The sequence below is a fragment of the Molossus molossus genome, unplaced genomic scaffold (genome assembly GCF_014108415.1).
Source record: "Molossus molossus isolate mMolMol1 unplaced genomic scaffold, mMolMol1.p scaffold_m16_p_2, whole genome shotgun sequence".
Classification (NCBI taxonomy): domain Eukaryota; kingdom Metazoa; phylum Chordata; class Mammalia; order Chiroptera; family Molossidae; genus Molossus; species Molossus molossus.
The window spans coordinates 13,727,756-13,749,014 of NW_023425355.1; the positions used below are offsets into that span (position 1 = coordinate 13,727,756).

General features: G+C 36.4%; 1 protein-coding gene across 7 annotated transcripts in view; it reads right to left on the reverse strand.

The window, feature by feature from the left end:
- CHM (CHM Rab escort protein) overlaps positions 1-21,259 on the reverse strand; it is a 166,312-nt gene that overhangs the window by 132,415 nt on the left and 12,638 nt on the right. For 5 of the 7 annotated variants that reach the window (XR_004960572.1, XM_036270815.1, XM_036270813.1 and 2 more), the window contains exon 2: positions 9,069-9,135. Coding sequence is in view for 5 of the 7 variants with exons in the window: in XM_036270815.1 (XP_036126708.1) it covers positions 9,069-9,135 (67 nt within the window). In the remaining 2 variants the exon portion in view is untranslated. Of the gene's footprint in view, positions 1-9,068; positions 9,152-21,223; positions 21,242-21,259 lie in introns of those variants that run through there. The other 2 variants (XM_036270814.1, XM_036270817.1) reach the window with 2 other exon arrangements.

Sequence of the window (21,259 nt, forward strand, 5' to 3'; positions counted from 1 at the left end):
CTCATGAAACTAGTCTTAAGTTCTCCAGATAGAATATACCAAACTAATAGTGGTCTTTTGGGAGTGGTATGTAGGAGGAATAATATGTATATTTTTCATGTATATATGTCTATGTACTACATGTACTACATGTACATTGCCTGAGCTCTTATTACAAGCATATGTATGTTGATAGATAGATAGATAGATAGATAGATAGATAGATAGATAGATAGATGATAGATAGATAGATCAGATAATGGGGGAAAATATTTTTACAACCAAACAAAAAAAGAGAGAGACAAAGTAATTGTTTACTTCTCTTTATCATAATTCCTAAACAATTCCTAGACACAATTTCTAACTAGAAAAAAAATTTCATTTATCAGACCAAAAAGAAATCTAGCCCAGAAACTGACATGAAATAGTGACATCAGTTCATAACCCCACAAGATAATACTATTTATTCTTTGGTCAAGTTATTAAAGTATAGCAATGGTTTCAACTTTAGAAATAATGATATGATTATTGTACAAGATTAAAACATCTATAGCTATTTTTAGTCATATCATTTGTGCCCATATCAAAAATCCACTAAATACGTATTAGACTTAAAGACCCCAAACATTGAGTAGTCTTTTTTTTTTTTTTTTTTTTTTAAAAGAGACTCTAGCCCTGGCCGGTTTGGCTCAACGGTTAGAGCGTCGGCCTGCGGTCCTGAGAGACCCGGGTTCGGTTCCCGCTAAGGGCGCGTACCTCGGTTGCAGTTTGTCCCCGGCCCTGGTCGGTTGTGCGGGTGGCAGCCCCTCGATGTGTTCCTTTCTCATCGATGTTTCTCTCTCTCTCTCTGTTCCTCTCTCTCCCTCCCACTCTACCTGAACAAAATAAAACGGAAAAATGTCCTCAGGTGAGGATAAAAAAAAAAAAGAGAGAGACTCTAAAAAATAAATGTAAATGAATTCAGTGAGGTAACAGCATTGTTTCCAATTTATTTAGTTTATTTTCTTTCTGTGTGTGAAGCATTTATAGTAGAAAGTGAAGATTAATGGGAAAAACAAGAAAACCAATCATTTATATGATTAGGAGAAAAGATTGACTGAGGCTGTGTAGACAAACAATTATTGGTTGAAAGAGATTCTGTTCAACTATAAACTTTCAGTCATGTGCTTGTCCCTTTAGCAACTCAAGTTTAAAGCAAATGCCAATCTCTACATTTTGAATTGCAAATTGCTTTTTTAAATCACATCTATGCTTGAAATTTCACATGTCAACAGCTCATTAATATCTACAGTAAATGTAGTTCTCTGAAAAGAACCGCAGATTTTACATTTATAGAGACAGAATGCTGGCACACAAAAATATAGTTCCTTCAATTACAATTTGGCAGAAGTGAACTTTAGTTTAAAATCTGTCTACAGAAATCTATGACAACACAGCAATGAAGTGACTATTTTGAATAAGATTAGCTGCTGTTGATAGTGATGACACTTAGACAGTGTTTATAAATCAACAGAAATTGTACTTAGTATTTTATAATGGGCCACACTTCAGAACCCTTTACCATCAACACTTCTGTGGTATATAAATGTAAACAGTGGCAGAAGATTAAAGTGCTAAGTTATCTTCACAAAGTCATGAATGTAATACATACACATAAAAAACTTAAAGTGCATGTTTGCCCGCTGTTAGTCTTATAGTTTTTGTCTCATTTAATATTTAATGTTTTAATGTAAGAAATACTTGAATCAAAGTAAGAAAAATAACACTACTCAAAAGTTTGTAAGGATGACATTTTAAGTTCAGGTCACTATTCTACTAGGTAACTACATAAATTATCCTGCAAAAAAGTGAATTTTACCTAATTCCTTACCATTACATTTAGTTTTATTGAGGCACAAAAGTTATACAAGCTCAAGTCCAGTGGACTTTGTGACAATTTAAATTAGAGAAAAGAAAAGATCTTAAGACCATTTAACAAATATAAAAACATGTTAAAAATTGAGGACAGTACCTTTTTTTTTACCAAAATATTAGACATTTATAAACAAAATCCATATACTTATGGGTGTCCACATTTTGTTTATAACAGAAAATGGGAAACATTTTTAAATACAGCAGTAGATAACCAGGTAAATAAACTGTAGTGCATTTATTTGATAAATACAGCCAATTATAATTAAAAATCATATTTTTGACATGTTAAAATGTTAAGTTAAAAAAAAAAAGATCTTCTGTAAGAAAAGTTGTGTGCCTACAGCAGAAACTATTACCTGTCCACCAAAATCTGCCCTTCTTCTCTACTGATCATCCATGTAGGAAGTGGGTGTTATGTCTCCACACAACTATATAACTAGTAGTGGATATATAACTAAGCTTTTGTCCAGGGAATATGAGCAGAAGTGATATATGCCTTTCCAGGCCCAGGCCTTAAAAGGACAAAGGTCAATCCACACTGAATTTGTGCAAATTTGTGACCCAGTTTAGACCATGCAAACAACACATACCCAACAGAATAGTAAGGAAATGAGAGGGAAGGAGCCTAAGTCCCCATGGGGCAGAGCTGCCTCCCTATTAGCAGTGGACTCTTCATATTTGTTTTAATCACAAATTATTTTTAGCAACTGTTCTTCAAGCCACTGTATTTTAGGTCCCTTTAATACAAGCCCCTTATTCTTCACCTGAACTCACGTAGCATGGCATAGAAAAATGTCATAATTAATGTTCATAGCATATATAAATAGTAACAAGTAACAGCAGTATGCTTTCTTATTTTTCTCTTCATAACATAGTGTAGATCTATTACTGTTACAATAAAAAAAACTTAAGCAGGATTTTAACAAATTTTAAAATTTAAATCATTATTTCGTCTCTGATCCTATCTTTGCCATCCATTATACCTTAATAAATGCAGAAGACAGCGATTGTACAGAATAGTTAAAGAAGTATATTATTTATATGGGCTAAAAGTATACTCTAGAGCAGGGGTCAGCAAACCTTTTCTGTAAAGGGACTACTGAAAAATATTTTAGGTCTTGCAGGCCACATGGTCTCTGTCATAACTACTCAACTCTGCCACTATATAAGAAAAGCAGACAATACATACATGAATGGGCATGGCTGTGTTCCAATACTTTATTCACAAAAACAGGCACCTGGCCTGTGGGCCAGTTTGCCAATCCCTTGTCTAGAGTATCATCCTCACTGTACCATATTACATAATGTAGATTGTTTTAAAACATTAAAGAAAATAGTGAGCAGCTTCCATTCTCCATGACTGGAAACATCTTTTTAAAAATGGAAAATCTGAAAACTGAGAAACCAACCAAATACGTTCCATGGCAACTTTCTTATCCTATTCCTTTAAGAAATGAAAAGTAAGCTCTCCTGAACCCTACACTATCACCAAGTGGCATTCATGAAGTGTCTACCTACTGATGGTGCCTTGCTAGGTGACGAAGATAAAGCTCTTCATGTGTCAAGATGATGCTAGGAGATGTGCTGTCATTGTTCCGCTGTGGTAAATCGCAAGGGTTAATTTCCTTTATTTCCAGTCTGGCTAGTTACAGATTCTGACCATAATCATCAAACAACGTAAGTTTCTGGTCCCTTCACAGTCATAGATTCTCACATAAAGGGATTTATCCAAAAAGTATTTACTAAGCACGTAGGTACCAAGCATCTCAAAACAGATAAAGTGTATTACTAACGTGAGACTTCTCAGTATTTCCTTCAAAGCAGTTTTTATGGCTTAAGAGAAAGCTTATGCTGGGGGTTAGCTTACAGTAGTCTTACATAAGCACAATAGGTTGTTGAAATTTCATGTATCATCTTTTAAAAATGTGGTACATTTTGCATTTTATTCCATTATATATCCCTTTTTAAATAGGATTTTAATAGTTATCAATTTAATTGGAGGTATTATAAATATATTAACTTATCAATTTAATTGGAGGTATCATAAATATATTAACTAGTCCTGTGCACTGAGAGGGACTCGAAGCAGTAACATTCCAGTAGGATTGAGCACACATAGTATTGTGACCTTGGTTTCTAAATACCATTCTCAAATACATGGACAGAGGGCTCCAGGATAAGTGGTTGATTCTAGAGTTAGAGCAGAGAAAATATAACATGAGCCTGGAACATCTTATAGTGTCCTAAAGTAAGAAAGTGCTCAAACAAGGATAGGACATTTTACAAGGATATAGGAACATAATGGAAAAGCACTCACAATCACCAAAGTTGGAACAATTTAAATTAAAAAAATAAACAATGGTAGTATTAGATTACTACTCAGAGAATAAAATAAATATCCAAGAACCCATACTGATACACATAATTGTACAAATAAATGAGTAGGAGAGAAAAAAACAGTTCTTCTTTACAAAAAAAAAAAAAAATGCAATAAATAAGTAAAAATGGAAAGAAGATAATTTTTCTTAAAATCACCATTAGGCAAACATCAGTTAACCTTGTGGGAGATAATTTGAGACTATTAAGGACTAAATGCCATGTGGGATCCTATACTAGATCGTAGAACAAATAAAGAACATTACTGCCCGGCCAAAGTGGCTCATTCAGTTGAGCATAATCCTGTGCACCAAAAGGTTGCTGGTTTAATTCCCACTCAGGACACGTACCTGAGTTGTAGGTTCTAGTCCTGTATGTGCCTGGAACAGGCACATACAGAAAGCAACCAACCAATTGATGTTTTTGTCTCACATCAATGTTTCTCTTTCTCTTCCTCTCTCTCTTTCTCTCTCTCTCCCTCCCTCCCTCTCTCCCCCTCTTTCTAAGAATGTCTTCAAGTGAGGATTAAAAAGAAGAAGAACATTTAGTGAAATTCAAATTAGGCCTGTAGTTGAGTGGTCATTATTCCACCAATATTAATTTCTGAGTTTTGATAACTGTACTATAGCTCCAGAAGAGAAATAAGAACGAGAATCGTTTCAAGCCAAAGAAAGTAGAAGAAAGGAAGTAGTAACCAATCTCTAGCAAGAATGAGATCAAGGAAAAAAGAAATAGAAAAAAAAGGGCAAAAATAATATTCAGAATTAAATTTGTTTTTCTTTATTGATTTTTAGAGAGAAAGGGAGAGATAGAAACATTGATGAGAGAGAACATCAACTAGCCGCCTCCTGCATGCCCCCACTGGGGATTGGGCCCACAACCTGGGCACGTGCCCTGACCAAGAATCGAACCGTGCATGGGTCAATGCTCAACCACTGAGCCACACCAGCTGGACTATTCAGAATTTTTTTAAAGTGCATAATTCCAACACTAACAGAGCACGGGAACAAGGGAGGGAGGTACAGCGGATGCAGTTAGAAAGGAGGCAGAGTTCAAATGCTGGGTGAAGTAGTGAAAACAGACCAATTAGGAGGTATCTGGAGAAGTTCAAGAGTAAGTAACAGTGGAATGAACTGGAAAGAAGAGTAGAGACAGAAAACTCCTTAGATGTGGGTTATATTTTAGAAGTAGAGCTGACAGTATATGCTGAAGGACTGAATATGGGTTTGAGGGAAAAACATGAAGGTAGTAAAGATAATTATTAAGGATAAAACCACTAAATAAAATCCCTACCTCAGCATACAGACCTAAACAACATTCTACCTCCAGCTTCAGCTCTTATTAATCCGACTCACTTAGCTAACCTTTCAGTTATACTCAAGTTCTCACCCTTCACCTAGCATGTCATGCCCTTTCAATCTGTTGCCTCTTTCTGGAATGCTCTAATTCTTCATTAAAGTCTTACTCATCTTTCAAGACTCAGCTCAAATGTCATCTCTATGACACTTTTCACTAATCTTCCAGGCATGATTAGTCACTCCTTTCTCTGGCTTCACTGTTTATATCTAGCAGCAACAATACTGTTAGAGTAACAGATGTTAACATTTACTGAGGGTTTATTATGTTTCAGGCACTGTTATAAAACTATTACATGGATTATTTTATTTCATCCTATAAAGAATCTTATAAAGTACTATTATTATGCCCTTTATATCAAGAAACGGAGGTATAAAAAGATTAAATCAGTTGTCAAAGTTTACACACCTAGTAAGTGCCGAAACAAAGACCTGAACTGAGGCATTATGGCTCTAAAATCCATATGCAACCTCCCAAGGAGCCAAAGGATGGGAAGTTAGTGGGAATGTAAACGGGTACAGTTGCCGCATGGAAAATAGTATGACAGTTCTTCACAAAGGCTAAAAACAGAATTACCACCTCATCTAGCAATCCCAATTCTAGGTACATATCCCAAAGAACTGAAAGCAGGACCTCCAAGATGTATTTTGCACATCCAGGTTCATAGCAGCATTATTCCCTCTAGTCAAGAGTTGGAAGTAACCCACATTTTATGAATGGGTATGGTGTACACATACAATGTAATATTATTCAGTCTTAAAGTGGAAGATTCTGACACGTGATAAAAAAATGGATGAACCTTGAGGACATGAGTGAAACAAGGCAGTCACAAAAAGAAAAATACTGTACTGTTCCAATTATAACAGGTATCTAAAGTAGTCAAATTGATGGAGACAGAAAATAGAATGGTGGTCGCCAGGGGTTAAGGGGGGAAGGAATGGGCGGTTATTGTTTAATGGGTATAGATTCAGTTTGGCAAGATCAAAAGGGTTCTGGAGATTTGCTGCACAACAATGTGAATAGACTTAACACTACTGACCTGTACACTTAAAAATGGTTAAGATGGCAAATTTTACATTATGTTTCTTACTACAATTTAATTATTATTTAAAAAATAAAAATAAAAATGTGGGAAGAGCTCTGGCTGGTTTGGCTTAGCAGTTAGAGCACTGGCCCATGAACTGGAGGGTTGCAGGTTCGATTCCCCATCCTGATCAGGGTCAAGACAGAGGCAACCAATCAACGTGTCTCTCTCACATCGGTGTTTCTCTCCCCAACCACCTCCTTTTCACTCTATCTAAAAATCAATGGAAAAATATCCTTCCGTGAGGATTAACGAAAAATAAAAATAAAATAAATAAATATAAATTAAAAAACATGGGCCCTGGCCGGTTTGGCTCAGCGGTTAGAGCGTCGGCCTGCGGTCCGGAGAGACCCGGGTTCGGTTCCCGCTAAGGGCATGTACTTCGGTTGCAGTTTGTCCCCGGCCCTGGTTGGTCGTGCGGGTGGCAGCCACTCGATGTGTCCCTTTCACGTCGATGTTTCTCTCTCTCTCTCTCCCTCCTGCTCTATCTGAACAAAGAATGAAAAAGTGTCCTCGGGTGAGGATAAAAAAAAAACATGGGAAGCTATGTCTATGGAACAGAGATATATGGTACTATTATATATGTAAATCAGAAATTAAAGATGTTTGGGGAAGATTGAATCTGACTATGAAGAACCTTAAATGCTAAAATGAATAAAAATGAGAAAGTATTTAAACCTGGCTCACAGCAGAAAAGCATCCTATAAATCAATACCTAGATGTATCTACACTCTCAAAAGCAACCAAGCCTGGGGATCTAAAACAGAAGAAAAGTTTGCTCATTTTGAAATATTGTTTTTATTAAGCTATACATTCTTAAGGCAACCATATTATAAAGCCTTTCTAACTGATTCACTGTTTAACAAAATAAGGTTTAGCTTCTTATGTTCCTAATCAAAATTTGATTTTGGAGTATCAGTAAACCCTATGTGATTTCTAAAATACTCTTCATTCTGGGAAGCCCTCAGGTTTTGAGATTAAAAAACAACACAGAATAAATTTCAGGTTAAAGACAGACAAGAACTAGCTGGATAGAGTTAGAAAAATTACTTAATCTCTCCATGCTTCACATTCCCCATTTGTTAAATTGGGATAATGCTACCTACCTCACTTGGCTGTCATGGGAATTAAATGATATAATATGTGTAAAGAATCTGATATGGTGAGTAGTGTCGAGTACAGGTACAATAAATAACAATTTAGGGAAATTTAAGATTTTTATTTTCAATTTTAGGTTAATTAACATTAACAAGAAAAAAAACTGAATTTAGATTTTTATTAAGCCTTGTGACGCACACTGGCTCAGTACCTGGGCGTTAAAGGTGGCAGATTTTTTTGGCATGTGAATCCATGACATGTCAAAAAAGACTAAATGGAGACATTAACGCATGCAGTTACACATACAATAGTGAAGGGGAATTCCAAGGGCGGGACTTGTCTGCAAATTGAACGTAATTTAATTTAGAAATTTTGAGATTTAATAGGCTTTCAAAATAAATTTAGAAAGAGTTAAATGTAAATGAACTAATACCCCTTTTGTAATTCCTACACATTTACAGTGGGGTAATATATGAGAAAGCACTAGAAACTATAACAAATCTAGTTATTCTTTGTAATCTGGCATTATAAAAAAACATTGTAGTTATATGTAACAGAAAATATAAAGTATTTTTCTTCTTGATTCTTTTTTATTCCTATTTAATGAACAATTCAAATGTCGAGATACAATGTTCAAAAGCTCTAAATAGGTAGGTGGAAAGTTAGTGATTTGTTTCAGGAGGAAGCAGGAATGAAGGAGAGGTTTAAACTATGCTCTATTTTAAATTTGAATTTTTCATTAACTTCCTTTTTATAATCACATTTAAGGCAAAAGGGAAAAAAAACTCGAGATAGTTCTCATAGTGAAGATTTTCTAATAGTCTCAATTTTTACTAAAACCACATTCTAAATCTATTAGCTGCACTTTTCAACAATCAAATACAAAGCCTAAAATACAACTGCATGTACAGGTTGTATATGCTCACACACATGTATAAGAAAAAGGGCAGGTATGAGGTTTCCAAGCCTCTTGGAGAATTAGTTATCATTTAAAAAAACAAAATCACTCATGTGAAAAATAAAATCATGGTACATTTGATTTATTTTTAAAGGAACCATCATATTTTACAGAGTATATTAGTAAAACATGTTCATTATATAGTTTACATATTTTGTGTGAAAATTAATTGTAATCATTTTTCTATCTTAAAAAGTCTATATATTACATATATGCATATATGTACACACATGTGCATATTTATTTTTTCACTTTGTATAGAGATATTTAGGAAGCATTAAATACTATCATTGATAAACTTACGAATCAACATGCAGAACCTTCTGGCCACTTCTTGAACATGCAGCCGCAATGATGGATTCAGGCAAACCTATAAAAACACATACCTATATCATTTAGAATGTAGAATATATATAAAAATATATAAAATGCAAAATGTTCGATTCATGTCATAGCTGTATAGAAGAGTTTAACAAAGTAAGTTTATCTTTGTATTCTAAACCATGATGTGCATATTATTTATACCATTGGATGTTTCTTTTTTTTTTTATCCTCACCTGAGAACATTTTTCCATTTTTTATTCAGATAGAGCAGGAGGGAGAGAGAGAGAGAGAAACATCGACGTGCAAGGGACACATCAAGTGGCTGCCACCCGCACGACCCAGCCAGGGCTGGGGACAAACTGCAGCCGAGGTACATGCCCTTAGTGGGAACCGAACCCGGGTCTCTGTGGACTGCAGGCCAACGCTCTAACCACTGAGCCAAACCGGCCAGGGTGGATGTTTCTTAAACAGACTACTAATGCTGAAATTTTTATTATGTGGAAGAGATATTTTTTAAAAACAACTACCTAAATTATTTTTATCAGCAAAGGATCAGAAATGAGCAACTGTCAAAAACTGTTGATATAGCATTTCGTTATTTAGGAACTATGTTCACACACTAGATCATTTGACAATCTCAATTTCACTGAGAGAGAAGCATCTGCATACTGGGGTGCAAACGTGTTAACTTGTTGCCCAATGCTCCAAGAAAACAAAACAAGATCTCGAGCTGCCCAGCTGGTGTGGCTCAGTGGATTGAGCGTCATTCCATGGACTGGGAGGTCCTGGTTCCATTACCGGTCAGGGCACATGCCCAGGTTTCGGGTTCAGCGTGCAGGGGGCATGCAGGAGGCAGCTGATCGATGTTTCTCTCTTGCATCAGTGTTTGTCTCTCTCTCTCTTCCTCTCTAAAAAAATCAATGAAAACATACCAAGGAGAAAAAAAAAATAGTTGTAGAATTGAAATCTGAACCAAAATCTAACTCCAAAGCCACAGTGCCTGTGACGGGGAATGGCATTCATTCACTTAAGCAATGGGTTAGCCAGTTTAAAAGAGGCCATTTACAAGATCTAGTATTTTACTTTCTGGTTAACAGAATAGTTTGAAAAGAACATTACTGTTTTGGAATCAAATTAAGCCACACCATAAAATTGGTTATCATAAAAGGAAATACATATTACTATTCTCCATATCAACAAAAACAATAAAAAGTACCAAAGATAATGATTTTATAATTGAAACAATCAGGTATTCAGCTATATCTGCAAGTTAATACCCTATGTTGAAGTTCAAGACTCTCCCACAACTTTTTATTTTAAAGAGAGAGAGAAAAACATCAACGTGAGAGAGACACATCAACTGGTTGCCTGCAGGACCCCAACCGGACCCAGGGACTGAACCGCAACCGAGGTACATGTCCTGGGCCAGAATCGAACCTGTGACTCTTTGGTCTGTGGGCCGACACCCTACTGCTGAGCCAAACCGGCCAGGGCATCCCACAACTTTTCATATACTAAGATCTACCATTTCAAGAGAGGATATTAACTATTTTCTGTCCATCAGACAAACAAAGCATGTTTTGAAAGTTTAGTGCAATTCTATTGTGCTACTCTACTGACTTTTTCACTGCAATGAAAACACCTTGATCTTCACCCTTCTTTTGGCAAGCATTTAAACTACACACTATGCATCAAGGATTTCAAGAAAATGGAACAGTTATCTTCTTTACGTAAAAAGCAATAGGCATATGGAAGCAATTGACATCGTGGATCTCTACTTAAAAACCACATTAAAGACAAGCTCCAGCTGTATTCACCAAAGAACTAGAGTTTTCCAGTGGTGAACACTTTGTGGGTATATATGGCTTGGTTCAAAAAGAAGTTCTGACCAAAAGTGCTGTATACTGCCATTAAACATCGATTATTAGAAATAAGTCATCATGAATTTTCAACTTCGGATATAATTCAAAGAGAAAACAGAGTGAGAATTTGTGTTGTACAAGGAAATGGGAGACAGGAGAGTTTTAAATAGTTAAGCGGACGTCTTCAAACAGTTAAAATTGTATTGTTCCACTGTCTTTTATCTTGACTATTTCAACTTTTTACACCTAAAGAAATAACTTTTCTTATTAATGAAATGCAGTCACTATGGTACTTCAAAAGCTGCTATACAGCTTAGTTAAAAAGGATAGCAGCAAAGACATATTCAAGAGGCAGAATTAGTATGTTAAAGTAACAATGACAGCATTAATAATGCATTACCAAACATTAATTAACAGGGCTTCTACGGTTCACAATATATTTTCACATACATTGTCTCATTTATTCCTCATTAAAATCCTGGGAGGCAGGCAGTATAACCCATGTGAGAAATGGGATGAGAAAGGTTAAATAACTTGCCAAAGGTCAAGTAATTCAGTAATTCGGTATCTCGAACTCAAATTACCAGGGTAAATTCACTCTGTCCAACTTGGATAGGAGTCTAAGGATCAGGATGTAAGTGCAAAACAGCAATCCAATGAAAGGAGAATGGTCTCAGTCAGACAGACCTAGACTTGAATCTTAGTTTTGCTGCTTAACTAGCTGTGCGACCTCAGACAAGTCACTTGACTTCTCTGAGACTTTGTTTCTTCATCAACGGGAAATACAACCATTTATCTCACAGAATTATTCAGCTGTTAGCAGAGGGAACTTGCTCAATGAACATACCTACTTTTATTATTCTTTATACAGATAGTTTAAAAATACTATATTGTTGTCTAAAGACTACTGCAAACATACACCTATTTTTATCAGATGCCCACTCCAATGGTAAACAATAATAAAATTACTCTCCTCTATTTGGCCCAAATTAGCTGTTACTTTGTATAGACAAATACACATGTGGTTAGCATATGGTTACTTCCACGGCTGTGATCAACACTGTCAGAAGTCATGTCTCTGCTGACAAAGCAAAGCCAAGAATGGATTTCAACACTGAACATGATTTGAGTCCAAATTATATAAAACCAAAATGACTATCATTTGTGTTTTCCCTTAGTACTTCCATCCAGGCATCTCCACAAGTTTGTGAAATTGATAGGCTGTTCCTATGTTAAATGGGCCTATTAACTTCATGGTTAGAATGAATAAAATAGTCTAATAATACAGTTAGTAATATCTTCCTGGCCAGAATTTCATATTTCTTCCCACCTATTTAATAAACCCTGACTTCTTGAACAGAGGAGGCACATGGTGGTTTCTCTGTAAATATTTTTTAAGGAAAGGGGGAAAGGGAAAATGAGGAAAGGGAAGAGGGATGGGGCAGACTGTGATAGGTAGTGAGGAAAAATGAGCGAAGCTTAAGGCAATTCCTAGCCTAAATGAGCTCAGAGTGTAAAAAATGTTAATTTAAGTAGATTACAATAATAAATGTGTAGTTAAAAGTGTTATAGGAACACAATGGAAACAAGCATTCCTTCTGTAGAGGGGAGTCATGGAAAGCTCCTAAGAGCAAGGGACACTAGGTTGGTGTTTCGGGATCTGCAACAACCCAACTAAAGAACACAGAAGAAGGAAAATGTGGACGGAAAAAGGAAGGTAGAAGGGGGTATTCCTGGTAAATGATGAAGGAAGAGAGAACCAAAAGGTGATGCTCAAAAGGGTGGCTGGAGCCTAACTGTGGAGTCTGACTTGGACCTTGTAAGCAACAGGGAATCTTGAAAGCATTTTAGCCAGAACAGCATGGTCAAATCGGTGTTGCAGGAAAACAATTCTATTCACAGAATGAAGGATGAACTTACATTAAATCTGAACTTTAAGTGGCATGATTTTTTTGTAATTCTTGTTTAGGAATAAAGTTAACATAAACTTTGCAGTGTTATCGATAATTTAGGAAAATTAGTAAAATAATTGTTTTGTCTAAATTGGTATTTATAAGTGAACTTAATAGCATTTAAACTGATTTCAAATTAGTTTTAAATAATTTAATAGCATTTGACTGATTTCAATAAAATCATTTTTTAACACTTGGCACCATAAAAAGTGAACTATTTCCAAATCATTTCTCAAATTCACATACCATTCCTATGAGGGCATTTGTATTAAATATATATAGGCTTGCAATGAATTATACAATCTCTCCCACTAGGAAAAGCCATACATGAGTTAGAAGCAGATAACCCAGATCAGGGTCAGATCACACAGTATTACACTGGAAACACACTGTAAAATATGTGAGTAAAGATATACAAGTACAATGTGTTTCAGCTGAAATATAGGGCTAATAATACATCTCATAGGGGTGTAGGCAGGAATAGGTACAAAATGATATAAACACCTTACACAGTGCCTCCTAGCATGTCACTGACAATAAATACTGGTTTTCTTTCTACTCCAACAGATTAGTTATTTCAAGGGAAAAAAAAAAACTATAACTTGTTTACTATTTACTTAAGTTATCTTCAAAGATCTAAAAACTGAATCGTTTTTTTAAAGTCCAATAACCTTTTTATATGTATACTATAGGCCTTCTCTATATGTACACAATAGAAGTTCATCAAACAATATCATTTACACATTTCACATTATGAAATATGATTATTAAATTCATTAGTGAAGGTGTATCAAGTAAGCCTGCCAAAGGATTATAGGAAAAATGTAGAATTCTGATGCAAGACCAGCAACTTTTATAGGCAAGTCATTTTCATCAAACACAGGTAAACAGTAAGTATTAAATTAACATTTCATAACAATCCGTACTGGGGGAAATTGAGGTCTTACATGTCTTACATCCTGCCCTTCTCAGATGAGGTTCTGTTATAAACTTGGCAGCTAGAAAAATATATTAGAAGCTTACAGAATGTTACATGTTCATCTAACAAACAAAAATGCATAGTCCCAACTTTCTGCAATTTTCCAAACCTGTCTAAATAAAAGAGATGTAAAATCAAGAACAAGCAGGAATGAAATTAATATTTTCAAGAATGTTATCTAAAACATTTTATAAGAATGAAAATTGGTTCATTTTTCAAAAATCCCCTTTTAATCCAATTTCTTAATGTTAAACCTCAACACTTACAGATATAACATTTAGGTCAGTTCTCTATGATCTATTCTTAAAACTGTATCAGTATCTGGAATTGATTTTTCCTAACACTATACTTACATAAGATAAACATAAAATAAACTACTTACACCACTCCCAGCGTATCGAACAATAAATAATAGATTCCCCTGACAGGACTTTGATGACCTGGCAAAGCCCGAGTGCTTTCAGCCAAAATCATATGAAACCATAAATCACTCTTTATTTTATAGAACATTTCAAAATGGATTCCTGCTTTCTACCTTGAAAGTCATTTCATGTGTTATTTATAACTAGTGAAGACCAGAATGGAAAGAAAATTACAGAGAACTAGAAAATTTACTGTGACTTTTTTTTTATAAAGAATAACTTCTTTCTTTAGGAAAGAAATAGAATTACTGGCAAGGAAAAACTTGTGAGTACAACAAGCTCTTAGAGAACCACACCCTCTACTACTTAAACAACCCTATGTACAGACCTTCGGCACTACCCTAAACAAACTATAAACAATACTAGGTACAGAAACTGACTACAATGATCAATGCAAAGGTAAACTGCGTCACAGCCACTGGAAAAAAAAAATAACATCAGAAAATTAGGCAGAAATTGAATTTCAACTCAGAATAAAGTAGTTTTGTTTATTCCTATTAAACTCTAAATTAAAAGTTTAGATCTTATATTTACTTTTTATTGATTACCTTAAAAAAAAAAAAAAAAGACTACCAGTGGAGCAGCCTAGGGGACTACCAAGATGTACACATAAAAATCTTGTTTTTAAATTGACAATTAGTTTAATTCACTTGGACCAACAAACATACCAAACGTATTAGTAAATGTAGTAACTTAATATCTATCGGTTTCTTCCTCATAAAAATATTATTAATATCTATGTAATTTTTAGAACTCTGGAAAAATATACTGCCATTAAAATATTTACTTTGCAAAATGTATGTTAATTTTTAAAATGTATATAGTGTGAGCTTTTAGGAGTGTCTAATAACGAGAACACTTTCATTATTCAGGGTACTGAACTAAGTGTCAGGAAAACTGGATTCTTGTTTTCAGGTTTACACTAAATAGCTGGACAGTCTCTTAAACTCTCTGAAATTCAGCTTCCTTATAGATATCCTTACAGATAAAATGAAGGGCTTGAAATTAGTGACGCATAAGGTGTGTCACAAGTTCTCAAAGGTGAAAGTTAATGTCAGATAAAAAACTTGGCCTCTGTTCATGGACAAATAAGTTGAGCTTAAAATCAAAAACAGGGGGAGGGGTCCAAGGTGACTGTGTAGGAAGAGCCTGAACTGAACTCCTCCCCACAGACACACCAAATATACACCTACATGTAGAGCAATTCCCCCTAAAGAAAAATGGAGGGCTGATTAAACAGTGTCTGCACAATGATACAGAGACCACATAGATAAGGATAGGAAAAATGGAGACATGTGTAATGAAAGGAACCCATCCGAGGCTGTGATCTGCAAGAGATAGCCCTGTGGAGTCCATGTACAAACTCCCCCACTCTGGGACACAGCAATACAACAACAAACCAGCAATATAAAGGGCACCTAGACTATACATGCAAGAAATCCATTTACTGCCCTGGCTGGTTTGGCTCAGCGGTTAGAGCGTTGGCCTGTGGACCAGAGAGACCCGGGTTCAGTTCCCACAAAGGGCGCGTACCTCGGTTGCAGTTTGTCCCCGGCCCCCTGGTTGGGGTTGTGTGGGTGGCAACCACTCGCTGTGTCTCTCTCACATCAATGTTTCTTTCTCTCTCTCTTCCTCCGTCTCTCTCTCCCACTCTATCTGAAGATAAATGCAAAAATGTCCTCAGATGAGGATAAAAAAGAAAAATCCATTTACTAACCCTACCGAGTCTGCAAGATGGCAGGGGACTACTGGATTTTGCTCAGAATCAGAGGTACCTGCAAGTGCCCCTTTTTACATTCTCCTTCCACCTTAGGAGTGCATGTGGGAGCAGGGTCCAGGCACTTAAGCAGCTCGGTCCCAGGGCCCCTGGCCCACATCAACTCCAGCCATCACCCAAAAGTAGCTCCAAAGAGGCCTCTCCCCTACTACCCCTGCCAGCTGCAGTCATACTATCAAGCCAAATTCGGTACAGAGTGCTCTGGGAAACCTGCAGCATGAGCCCAATCCAGCCATCCCAATACTTTATCTCTGGCGCAACACACCCCAATACCTCCCTGGCTAACGCCACCTCCAACTCCAGCTATCCCGACAAAGACCCCTGACCCTCTCCCACTCCAGTTCCAGCCATACTGCCAGAAAGGCCCCAGAGCGACATACACCAGGATCTCTTCGGCTTTTGCCTAATCCAGCCATCCCACCAAAGCGGCCCAGGAGCAGCATGGCCCAGAACCACCACAGCTCCAGGAGCCCCAGCAGCCCTGACACCACGTGCTCCAGACCCCAGTCTGCACCAGATTCAGCCCTTGCACAAAGGCAGCCTGGTTCAGCATGCCCTAGAACACCCTGGCCCACGCCTGCTGCAGGTCCAGCCTCTGGCCAAGGCAACAAAAGCAAAATTAAACAAATTCAACTACATCAAACTGGAAAAACTTTTGCATAGTGAAGGAAACCATCAACAAAATGAAAAGACAACCTACTGAATGGGAAAAGGTATTTGCAAATCATACATCCAATAAGAGGTTAATATCCAAAATATATAAAGAACTTATACAACTTAATATAAAAAAAAAAAAACAATTAAAAAATAGGCAAAGGACTTGAGTAGATATTTTTTTCCCAAAGAAGACATACAGATGATGACAAGCACATGAAAAATGCTCAGTATCAGTAATCATCAGGGAAGTGCACACCAACATCACAATGAGATATCACCTCACATGTCAGAATGGCTATTCTCAAAGACAAAAAATAACAAGTGTTGGCAAAGATGGAGAAAAGGGAACCCTCATGTGTTGTTGGTGGGAATGTAAACTAGCGCAGCAACTATGAAAAACAGTATGGAGGTTCCTCGAAAAATTAAAATATAACTACCATATGATACATCCGTTCCATTTTGGAGTATTTATATGAAGAAAAGAAAAACATTAATTTGAAGAGATATATGCACCCCTATGTATACTGCATCATTATTTACAATAGCCAAGCTATGGAAGCAACCTGTCTACTGACAGATGAATGAATAATGAAGATGTGACATATATGTGCAATGGAAAATTAGCCATAAAAAAAAGAAGTCTTGCCATTTTCGACAACATGGATGGACCTACAGGGTATTATGCTAAGTGAAATAAGTCAGACAGAGAAATAGAAATACCATATGATTTCACTTACATGTGGAGTCTAAAATACAAAACAAACAAACTGAAAAACTGCCTCGTAAATCCAGGAAACAAATTGGTGGTTACCAGACAGGGGAGTGGTTGGGAGGCTTGTGAAATAACAGAAGGGAATTAACAAGTACAATCTCCCAGTATAAAAGATATAAGTCATGGGGATGTAATGTACAGCATAGGGAATATATTGTAAGAACCTTGTATGGTAACTAGACTTATCTTGGGGATCATTTCTTAATGTATATAAATGTTGAATCACTATGATATACAGCTGAAATACGCAGGATACTGTATGTCGATTATAGTTCAATAAGAATAAATTAAACTAGCACAGAAATGTGAAAAAAAATTAAAAGAGGATTCTGGGAAGATGGCATTAGAAGCAATGTTACTGAATCTCCCCTACAATCTCCATGAAAACAGTACAACCAGGAATACCCAAACACCAAATACCCAGAGACAACATCTACAACACAGCTAGGTGACAAAATATAATGACGAACTCCAAAACACATGCAGGTCATTTCAAGCCACCAAAATCCACATGGTATCAGAAAGTGTGCAAGAGGAAATCAAAGGAAGACAAAAAAATTTGTGAGAGCCAGAGACCCACAAAATCGCTATTAGGCCTTCACTATGAGATTCTCATGCAATTCTGAGAACAATAGAGAAACTGGGAGGGAACTTATAAGGCTCCAATCCTTGGATGAGGGCAAAATAATCCTTGGGAGTGCTAGAGTGGACGCCAAGTAAAGGGTGGAGGTGGGCCCTATGAATTTAAGAAACAGACAAACCAACCCTTTTAGATAAATCCCCACACTAAGGAGTAACTACTGGGAATCTAATCCAAATTCAGCATGAGGAAAATAGAGGCAAAGGACAGAGAAGGTCCATCCAAAACTAGGGGAGGGTTAATACAGCCAACAGATCTCAGATCTCAGGCTATATTTCGTATTACTTTGTGAAAACACAGAAGAGGAAGAGCAGTGGAGTTAAGAAAGCTATCCTGATCCATGTTCCCTATTAAAAACATATGGAAAACATGCTTCACTCAAAAATGAGCAACACAAAAGGAACTTCAGAATCCCATTCATTGTACAGTTTAAAAAAAAACAAAAAACAAACAAAAAACAAAACAGAATAAGGAGTGACCTAACATCCCAACAATGAAATCATACCAAGAAGACATGCTCACAAATCAGATGAAAACTACAATCTAACTATGGTAATTGAAGCTAAAAGAAATTAAGAAAATGTTAGAAGCTTTGAAAGAGCAACATACGCTCTGGCCAGTTTGGTTCAGCGGTTAGAGCGTCGGCCTGCGGTCCTGAGAGACCCGGGTTCGGTTCCCGCTAAGGGCGCGTACCTCGGTTGCAGTTTGTCCCCGGCCCTGGTCGGTCGTGCGGGTGGCAGCCACTCGATGTGTCCCTTTTACGTCGATGTTTCTCTCTCTCTCTCTTCCTCTCTATCCGTCCCACTCTATCTGAACAAAAAATGGAAAAATGTCCTTGGGTGAGGATAAAAAAACAAAAAAGAAAAGAAAGAGCAACATACATCAGAATTAGAAAAAGTCAAAAGTGTGATCAGATAATAGGAACATTTGAAAGAAGGTGAAATGACTCAAGAAGAAATTAATGAAAACATACCATTTCAGAAAGGTAAACGAAACTAGAAGGAACACTAGAGCAAAGAAACACAATGGGTAAATGCCTCGTGAAGAAATGAAGATCCAAACAAGGGCATGAAGGTAATGTAGTTATGCTTGGAAAAGAGAGTCCTTTTCTTTCAGATATGTATTCAAGTATTTACAGGAAGAATGATATGATATCTGGGATTTGCTTAAAAATAATCCAGGGTTGGAGATGGTGAAACGAGGAGAAAGCAGAAAGTACAAAGAAAACATGATAGGCCATAAATTGGTAACTGGAAGATGGGTACATGGGGTAGGGTATTATTAGTCTCTCTACTTTGAAATGTTTGAAATTTCCTATAACAAAAAGGTTAAAAAATAAAATTCCAAATTTTAGAGAGCTAATGAAAGATTGGGCCTACCAAACAAATAATCCCCTGGAAAGCAGAGATGTATTATTCTGATTTTTACCTAGATCAAGAAAACTGTATCAACTCAAATTGTCTTAATGAAAGTTTTATTAAGTAAATATTTGGCAAAGGCCTATCCCATGTTAGGAAATAAAATAAGCAGATTTCACCACAGTTAATTTTTACTTAATTTTCTTAACACTAACATTTCTGCTGTATCAATATAAGTGACCAAAATGAGCTTTTCACAGCAAAGGCTATCTGAGCTCAGCTTTCTCCAAACTTAATAACAATATTTAATTTGTGATGAGGACAATAAAATTTCTTTGTTCTGAATATATTTTACTCATGTGCCACAGAAGAAAAATAACCTTTACTGCATTCCTTACAAAGCTAAGAGACTAAAATATGCCCTGGCCGGTTTGGCTCAGCGGTTAGAGCGCCCGCCTGCGGTCCGGAGAGACCCGGGTTCGGTTCCCGCTAAGGGCATGTACCTTGGTTGCAGTTTGTCCCCGGCCCTGGTTGGTCATGCGGGTGGCAGCCACTCGATGTGTCCCTTTCACATCGATGTTTCTCTCTCTCTCTCTTCCTCTCTCTCCCTCCCACTCTGTCTGTACAAAAAATGGAAAAATGTCCTCGGGTGAGGATAAAAAAAAAAAAATTAAAAAAAAAAAAAAAAAAAAAAAAGCTAAGAGACTAAAATAGATGAGACTGTGCTCATTCCAAGAACGTTATAGTCACACAACAAATAACCTTCCACCCTTATATGAAATACTGTCATAAAATCCATTTTTTAAAAAGTAAAGAAATAAATTATGGAACTTATAAACTAAATTTGAAAGGACCAATGAATTTGTTCTTTTTAATTACACAATAAGCCTTAAGGTAAAAACACTTCAAATTAAGTTTTATAAAGTAGTTTCATTATGTATTTAAGAGACTCAGCTATATATCATTGAGAAAACAATGAGGATAATAAGTTTATCCTGTGCATTAAAAAGCTGAAGAGTGATTACATCGAGTTTATCAAAACACAACAGTTGAAGTATAAATTTTTATCTAATAAAATTACACTACTATTGCATTAAGAATTTCATAAACAAAACAATCCAATTAAAAATCAGCAAAGGACCTGAATAGACACTTATCCAAACAGGACATACAGATGGCCAATAGACATTTGAAAAGATGCTCAACATCACTAATCATCAGATTCAAATTAAAACCACAAAGAGATATTACCTCACACCTGTCAGAATGGTTATCATCAATAAATCCACAAACAAGTGCTGGAGAGGATGTGGAGAAAAGGGAACCTATATGCACTGCTGATGGGAATGCAGACTGGAATAGCCAGTGGAAAGTAGTATGGAGTTTCCTTAAAAAAATTAAAAATGGAGCCCTGCCAGTGTGGCTCAGTGTATTGAACGTCGTCCCACAGACTGAGAGGCCCCGGTTCGATTCCTGGTCAGGGCACATGCCCGGGTTGTGGACTCAATCCCCAGTAGGGGGCATGCAGGAGGCAGCTGATGGATGTTTCTCTCTCATTGATGTTTCTCTGTGTCCCTTCCTCTCTCTCTAAAAAATCAATAAAAACATATTTAACAAATCAAAACAGATAAAATTAATATATTTTGTATAGATACATACACATGTGTTAAAAAAAAATACTTTTTAAAAATAAGGGAACAGTTAATACAATTTACCATAATGGTTACATCTGTGGAAAAAGGGGAAGTAGT